Below are 7974 nucleotides of genomic sequence, written 5' to 3'. Positions count from 1 at the left end.
TCCACTGTTTCCGGTGAAATCAAGGCACAGAGCAAGCTGTGCTTTGGAGCAAGCCACTTGACTTCAAGTTTCCCCTCCCTCATTTACTAGCTGTGGGACCTGGGGCAAGCTAGTTCACCTTACTGAGTCTCAGGTTGCCCATGTGTAAAGTGGGGATAGTATTATACCTATCTGACAGGGTAACTGAGTGGGTTAAGTAAAATAATATACGTAACACTTAGCATAATGTCTGAAGCACGGCACGCCCTTTTTAAAAATTGTTATTATTATTACCATGAGACTGCCTTTTTGGCTGGAACCACCAGATTCTCTCTGAGAAATCAGTTATGGTCGCTTCCGGTGGAGAGTCCCACCACTGCATTCCCCTGTGGGCTTCCTGCTCCTATCAAGCTTTTTACTCTAAAGGCGGCTACAGGAAATAACAGTTCATTTCTCCACCCTCCTCCTGACATCACAGTCTTCAGAAAAAGAGGATCTGTAGCTAGAAATCAGAATAAAAATAATCAGGCAGGGCAGCATGGTGTAGTGTGTGCTGCCTTAGGCTGGGTGTGTGGAGGCACATGTGGGTATTGGTAAGACTGTTTAATTGTGGGGGCTTGAAGGGAAGCTGGTGTTCGGGTTGTGGAGTTCAGGGGCGTGTGAGAAAGTTTCTGAACACCCTTGGCCTTAGGCTTTATGGAGCAAATGGCAATGGAATGGGGGCCGTCATAAGCTTCCCCCACCTCATGCCCCGCGACTGGGGCATGACTCATCAGGGCCTTGACTTATCAGCGCCTTGTGGGGAGGGTTCTTCTTCCCTCAGAGGAATCAGGAAATACCCACCTCTGCAGCTCTCTCTAAGCTGTGGTCTGATGAAGTGCCAGGGCTGGAGTGCTGTGGAGAAAGCTTCGATTGTTTTTAACTCTTCATTTTCAGGCTGCTCCCAGGGAGGCTGCCTTTGGTCACCAGGATCCATTGTACCGGCCCTTCTCTCCCTGTTGTCTTCCAGAAACAACCTTTGGTCTAGGAAGTAGAAGGTAGGATCGGGAGCAGCCCAGCCACAGCTCTGAGGCTGAGGCCCCTGGGGACCCAGAGGTTGGTGACAATCTTCTGGCTGCCCTGCCCCCACCCCCTGAACTGTGGTTTTCAGCTTTGCTGACTAAGGCCCTTGCTGGGGTGGATTTTGGGGAGAAGGAAGCCCAGCCCCCAAGGGTCCCTAGGTGAGTGGTACCTCATAGGACACTTTCAGGTCTGGGTCTACGACAATCGCTATCTTCTTTCTTCACCGCACCTGTGGTTTCCCTGGGGTTGGGTGGGGTGTATACTTGTATGTGTGGGTGCATGCACTTTTCCACCTGCTCTGTTCTCAACACATCTCTCCTGCACTGGAGCTCTGGGATGCTGTATGCCCAGCCTGTCCTCCAGAAGTATCTCTGGGTATGGCTGGGCATCGGGGACTGGGAGAGCTGGGGGGAGGTGCCCAGCTAGGGCCTCAGTCCTGGAATGATAGGAGAGTGAGAGGAGCATGGCTATGGATTTTGTGGTACCTACAGATGCCTCACTCCAGCCTACATCCATCCGTCCCACGGCCCAGGGGTCGCTGGACCAAGAAGGCAGCCTTTGTCCTGCTGAGCATCTGCCTGGCAGTCCTGTGGGTGTTGGGGGAACCAGCAGACCACATTCTCAAGTGGCTGGTGCTCCACCAGGCCTCCGTGCAGCTGGGACTTCTGTTCAAAAGGGTCTGCAGTCTGGCCGAGGAGCTGTTCCACGTCCACTCCAGGTGACTCCATGCAGAACCTAGGGTGATTAGTCACCCAGCGTGTTTCACTCCCTTGACCCCCCAGCCCTGCCCCTCTTTGAATCACCCTGGTTGAGCTGAGCTGGGATCTGGGGCTTGGCTGTCACCTGCAGGTACCAGGGCAGCTACTGGAGGGCTGCTCGGGCCTGCCTGGGCTGCCCCATCACCTATGGGGCCCTGCTGCTGCTGTCCTGCTATTTCTACATCTACCTCCCAAACATAGCTGGTCTGCCTTTCACCTGGGTGTTTGCCCTCCTGGGCGTCTCCCAGGCACTGAACATCCTCCTGGGCTTCCAGGTATGATGGAGGAAAGTGGAGGGTGTGATCAAGTGGAGGCTGTGGCTAGTGTGACCTGCTCTGAGCTCAGTATTAGGAGTGGGACTAGTTTAGAGGTTGGTTCTTGGAGTGGAGCCCATAATGTCCTGGAACAGTGGGGTCAGCAATGACAGAGAAGGGAGCAAATCAGCATCAGTTTGCAAGAATATTTTGGGAAATATTCTTGGAGGAGGGCTCTGGTCCTTCATGGAGGCTCCCCCGCCCCACCCTGCTGTCCACAGGAGCTGGCCCCAGCTGAGGTCTCTACAGTCTGTGAACACGGGAACTTCAATGTGGCCCATGGGCTGGCGTGGTCATATTATATCGGGTACCTGAGGCTGATCCTGCCAGGTGGGTCATCTTCTATGTCCCCATTTCTAGATCTACAAGACAGACCATAAAACATACAGCCTCTTCTGTCTGCAGAACTCACTGCTTGTATTTTTCAATGTATTTTCATGTCTAACAAATCATTTGATTCCCAAAGCAATCCTGTAGGCATGAAGAATGTTACTATTATGCCTCGTTGACAGGAAGAAATATTAAGTGACTTGTCCAAGGTCACCCGTGAATTCTTTCATTAAATATTTACTGCGTGGCTTGTGCCCTTCATGTGCATTTTCTCTTTTAATTCACACCCTATGGGAAAGGGATAATCATCACCCCTGCTTATGAGATAAGAAAATTGTGGTTCTGAGCGATAAAGTGACTTTTCCAAAGTACACCTTAGTGAGAGGAAACAGGATTTTTTTTTTAAAGACTTTATTGGGGAATTGGGGGAGGGGAACAGTGTTGGGGAATTGGGGAAAGGGACTGGCCAAGTTGTTGTTCTTCAATCTTCGTTGTGGAAGGCTCCAGTTGTCATCTGGCTTCCTGTAGGCGGCTCGTGGCCTCTAAGCTCAAGGTGCTGTGTTCAATCTTAGTTGTGGGTGGGCATAGCCACCATCCCATGCGGGAGTCAAACCAGCAGCCTTGTTGTTAAGAGCGCATGCTCTAGCCACTGAGCCATCCGGGGGCAGCTCAGCTCAAGGTGCTGAGTTCAGTCTTAGTTACAGGAGGGCATAGCCCACAATGGAACAGGCAATCTTGTTGTTACACCAGCTGAGCCATCCTGCCACCTATTGGCAGCTCAGCGACAGCTCAGCTTGGGCGCAGCGTCACTGGTCTATGTGGGAATCAAACCAGCAGCCCTGTTGCTCAGAGCCCGCGCTCTTAAGCCAACTCAACCAACTGAGCCACTCGGCCAGCCCCAGGAAACAGGATTTGAACCCAGGACTGTCCAGAGCCTGGACCCTTGACCACTCCACTGTGAACCCATGTGTTATGTCTCATTCTTCTGACTTACTGGCCAAGGCTGGGGCTCTCCCATATCTCATTGCTACCTCCCCTTGACACCATGGCTTCTGCTAAGAAATAGCTCCAGCTGGAGGCCTGGCTCAGTGCACCAGGGAATGCTGGGAATGTCACCTTCCAGGGTTCTGCCTGCCTCTCAGAGCCCTGAAAGCTGTGGTGGGAAGGAGTGGAGCTGACAGAAATCTGGACAAAGGACAAGTGAGGGGAGAAAAAGGTGGTGAGAGTAGATGGAGGGATGGGGAGTGTTCCTGAATGTTCTGCCCCTCCTGACCTTCTAGACAATGAGAGGGGACTGAACACTCGGGTTTCTTGTAGCTACACATTGAGGGGACCAATGACCCAGGTGGGAGACAAGGTTAGAGGGGATGACTTCTTGGGCCTCTCCACCCCAGGGCTCCCGGCTCGGATCCGCGCTTTCAATCAGTTCCACAACAACACAATGCGGAGCCATCGGCTGTACATCCTCTTCCCCTTGGACTGTGGGGTGCCTGACGACCTGAGTGTAGCCGACCCCAACATTCGCTTCCTGTATGAGCTACCCCAGCAAAGCGCTGACCGTGCTGGCATCAAGGGCCGGGTTTACAAAAACAGCATCTATGAGATTCTGGAGAACGGAAAGCCGGTGAGTGTGCAGGGAGGTGGGTCCTGCTGGGGAGAGTCAGGCCTAGAGCCCCAGGACTTCAGACTCTGGCTAAGCACTGATAAAAATTTTCTGCTCTTCTCTGAGCCTCAGTTTCCCCGATAGGTCCCAGGGATGGGCAAGATTCAGTACTAAATGAGGACAATGATAAGTAACATGTATTGAGCACTTACGCATGCCAGACGCTATTCTTGCTGTTTCATCTGACCATATCAATGAATCCTCATCACCACCCTGTGGGGTAGGGACTGTCATGACCGCTACTTGACAGATGAAGAAACTGAGACTCAGAGAAACTGAGCAGGGAGAAAGTGGATGATTTCAACCTGAGTATACCATGCTCTTAACCATAAATCTGCCTTAGATGAAGGCTGTGAGAACACCTGAAGGATTTCACATGGGTGGTGGGGGGAATCAGATCAGGGTTGAACCCCAAAGCCCAGACCCCAGACTCAGTTTCCAGCTGGAGCAGTTAACAGCCTAGCTTGGTGGGCCTTGCCCTGGGATTTTAGGAGGAGGGTAAATTCTGTGAAGGGTAAATTCAGTGCGGCCCTGGCCATTTTTAGAAGTAGGGTGTCAGAGGCGAAGGCCAACCAGACAGCACAGACCCCACCAGGGTGGCACCTCCTAGCACTCCATCTCTACAGATTGAGGGACTGGGACCCCACATTGGCACAGGGGGCCAGAGTCTGTCTGCCTGGCCCCTGGTTTAGTCTGGTCTTCCTTCCTCTCACCTCCTCCAGGTGGCCACCTGTGTCCTGGAATACGCCACCCCCTTGCAGACCCTGTTTGCCATGTCACAGGATAGCCGAGCTGGCTTTAGTCGGGAGGATCGGCTTGAGCAGGCCAAACTCTTCTGTAGGACGCTCGAGGACATCCTGGCAGATGCCCCTGAGTCTCAGAACAACTGTCACCTCATTGTCTACCTGGGTAAGGGGTTGATAGTTTGGGGGGCAGGAGGAATCAGGGGCAGGGGTCCCAGGGGTCTCTCAGCAGGACAGAAGGAGATATGGCAGCACCGTGCCCTGGGCCTTCCCAAGTGGTCAGCGTATTCAAGCCTTGCCCTTTCCTCTCCTGAGAGAGGCCCCACTTCCCCACCTTGGGACACTTGATTGCTCTGAGGTCTTTGGCTATGGTCCTGAGTGGAGCATGAAGAGGTGGGCTCTAGGGGCCCCTCATTTCATCTAGGGATGCCAGAGGAGCAGAAGATTCGCAGGCCAGGAACTAAGAGACCAGGGCTGCAGCCTCAGCCCTGCCACTCCCTCACTAGATGACCTTGGGTCCCTTTCTGAGCATTATGTGTAAAAGTGACACAGCGGAATTTCACTATCTCTAAAACCACTTCTAGCTCCAGGATTCCATGAAACTCTAACTTCAGCGGCTGGGATGGGGAGGGGGCCCAGAGAGGTCAGGAGGAGGGAGAGTTGGAGGATCTGCCCAGCAAGTCCTCTGGGTGAGTTAGAATGGGAATGTGTGAGGTCCTCCCCAAACTCCCTCCCTGCCTCCCCCACCCCCATTCCAGAACCTGCAGAGGAAAGCGGCTTCTCCCTGTCACAGGAGATTCTCAGGCGCCTCAAGCAGGAGGAAAAGGAGGAGGTTGCTTTGGGTACTATGGGGACCTCGGTGGTGCCTGGCTCCTCCACGCTACACGAAGAGCCCCAGCTCCTCATCAGTGGCATGGATCAGCCTCTCCCACTCCGCACAGATGTCTTCTGAGGCCCGCACTCACCTTGCCTGAGCCCCTAGTGATCCCTAAGACTCTGGGTTGGGGGCTTTCTTTAGCATCTGGAAGCCCAGCAGAGCCATTTCGCCCATAGGAGGACTCTCAAAGGAGGTCCGTGGTCTTGACATTTCAAGCTAAGTCCTATGACCTTGGGCAAGTTGTTTCACTCCTCTGAGCCCCAGTGTCCTCCTCTATGAAATGGGATCATATCATTGCCCTACCTATCTCACAGGGTTGTTGTGAGAACTATCACTGTATGGAAGCTTCCTGTAAACTCTAAATGCCAGGTAAACTTAAGGGACGTGTCAGGTGTCTTCCATTGGACCTTCCAGACCTACTCTCCACCCCTTTATGCCTCCTCTGTCCTGGATGGCATCAATAAACTCCCTTGTTCTCTGGCTTCTGGTCATGTTTGGTCAGTGGGGAGCCCCAGAGGGAGGATGAAGGGAAGGAGAAGGGTGAGGTTGAAGTATTTATTCCCCCAGCTTCCTCCCTGAGGTGTCAAGGTCACTGTGGGCTCTCTGCATCTCTTGACCAAACTCTCTCAGGAACCCTGCCTCTCTCCAGGTTCCATGAACTGCTTCCTCCCCTTCCCCCTTCAGGCCCAGCAGTGGTATTTGTTCCCTACTGATGCTCATCCTAGATTACTAACTCTCACTTGCAGCTTCCTTATACCTGCCCTTTCTAAATGGTCCTCTTTTTAAACACTCCTCAGATCACACACTTGAGTGTGCCATCTTTTTCCAGCTAGACTCTGACTGATACAAGCGATTGGTATTTATTGTCTTCAATGTCTAAATCTGCACAGACATACTGTCTTACACCCTCTCCTTATCCTAATACAGGATAGTGGGTGGCTATCATTTCAATGTGAGCTGATGCGGGCACAGAGCTGGGCAGCACCCCTCACTTCACCTGCCCTTTCAGTGCCCTTGACTCCAGTGGGAGGCTTGAGGGGTGGGGATGAACCAGGGACTGCCTGAGGGAGTGCACAGATGCCATGAGGGGTACACCGCTGCGTCCTTGGCAGGGGGGTTCTCAAAGGTCGCTGAATAAATGTCCCCAGATGAGAGGGCCTGAAGAGGGATAAGGAAGGAAGGGGGCTTGTGTGAGAAGGTGCGACATACTCTGGGGAACCCTGGACAACACAGCCAGCCACCTGCCATACCTTACGCCATTACTGTTAGAACTGAGCCACTGAAACAGCACTGTGGTGGCAAAATTGCTCCCCTCTGAGAGGGGAGGTGGCCATTTCTACTAGTTCCACCCAGGACTTTTTCCCTCCCTTCCACTTTGTTATCACAGATGCTCAATATGCATTTCTGAGTACAGCATGGCAGTGGAAAAAGGCTCCACACAGACACATATTTGCCAGAAGGAACCTAAGGATGACGGAGCCAAGACAGGGAAGGGGGAAACAGTCTCCTCCTCTTCCCAGCTGTCCCAGCTAGTCTGTCCCCAGGGCCTGAGGATCCTCCAACAGCACACCAGTCACTCCTATATCTAGAAACCAGCCCAAAATAAAGGATCTCCCCAACATGACTTTCCCCACCTATCCAGCCCCCAACATGGTACTCAGTCTGTGGAGTCTGATGGCCCCAGGTTCATATTCTGCTCCCCACTTAGTACATGTATCCACCTGGGGATATCCCAACTGGGGATATCCCAACTGTGTCTTGATATCCCCAACTGTAAACTGGGGATAACAGTGGCTCCTCTTCCCAAGGTCTTATGAGGAGTGAATGGTATAATATCTGCAGGCCCACAGAGGAGCCCCATCCCATTATGGGAAGGCAAGGCAGAGTGTTGCCCCAAAACAATTCAAAACAATTGGGACCATTCAAAACAATTGGGAGAGCTAAAATTGGCAGACCCTGACAACCAAAGGGATGTCCCCCAATCAGTGAAGGGCAACAGATTTTCCTTCCTTTCCTGAGTCCCAGAGAAGACAGAGCCCTGAGTTTTTTGCCTTGGTTTTTCCTGGTTGGCCTCAGAGGACCTGGGAGTTGTGCGGCAGGGCCTCTACAGGGAGCCTCTGATATCCCTGCACGAGGGGGTAGGGTGCACGGTGGAATTTCCAAGCTGAACTTACCTTGACACCCAAAGGAGAGGAGATTAGGGGTGGGAGGAGGGGTAGGGACTCTGATGAGGTTGTTCAGGGGTCTG

At 52.8% G+C, this 7974-nt stretch overlaps 1 protein-coding gene across 4 annotated transcripts; it reads left to right on the top strand.

Annotated features, from left to right (window-relative positions):
• The first annotated feature begins 454 nt into the window (after positions 1-454).
• On the top strand, positions 455-5895 carry STING1 (stimulator of interferon response cGAMP interactor 1). 4 transcript variants are annotated; one of them, XM_019662183.1, is made up of 8 exons: positions 455-562; positions 916-1016; positions 1533-1759; positions 1891-2074; positions 2335-2443; positions 3838-4067; positions 4829-5015; positions 5608-5895. In XM_019662183.1, exons 3-8 carry the CDS (start codon positions 1533-1535, stop codon positions 5799-5801), a joined length of 1131 nt encoding a protein of 376 aa, XP_019517728.1. In that variant the 5' UTR covers positions 455-562; positions 916-1016; the 3' UTR covers positions 5802-5895. The 4 variants fall into 4 exon arrangements, with proteins under 4 accessions (XP_019517728.1, XP_019517735.1, XP_019517745.1 ...); XM_019662190.1 differs by having other exon boundaries at positions 463-572; XM_019662200.1 differs by lacking the exon at positions 455-562 and adding an exon at positions 1130-1199 and having other exon boundaries at positions 608-1016.
• Positions 5896-7974: the final 2079 nt, after the last annotated feature.

The sequence above is a fragment of the Hipposideros armiger genome, unplaced genomic scaffold (genome assembly GCF_001890085.2).
Source record: "Hipposideros armiger isolate ML-2016 unplaced genomic scaffold, ASM189008v1 scaffold_11, whole genome shotgun sequence".
Taxonomy (NCBI): domain Eukaryota; kingdom Metazoa; phylum Chordata; class Mammalia; order Chiroptera; family Hipposideridae; genus Hipposideros; species Hipposideros armiger.
This window is presented reverse-complemented; position numbering and strand designations above follow the sequence as displayed.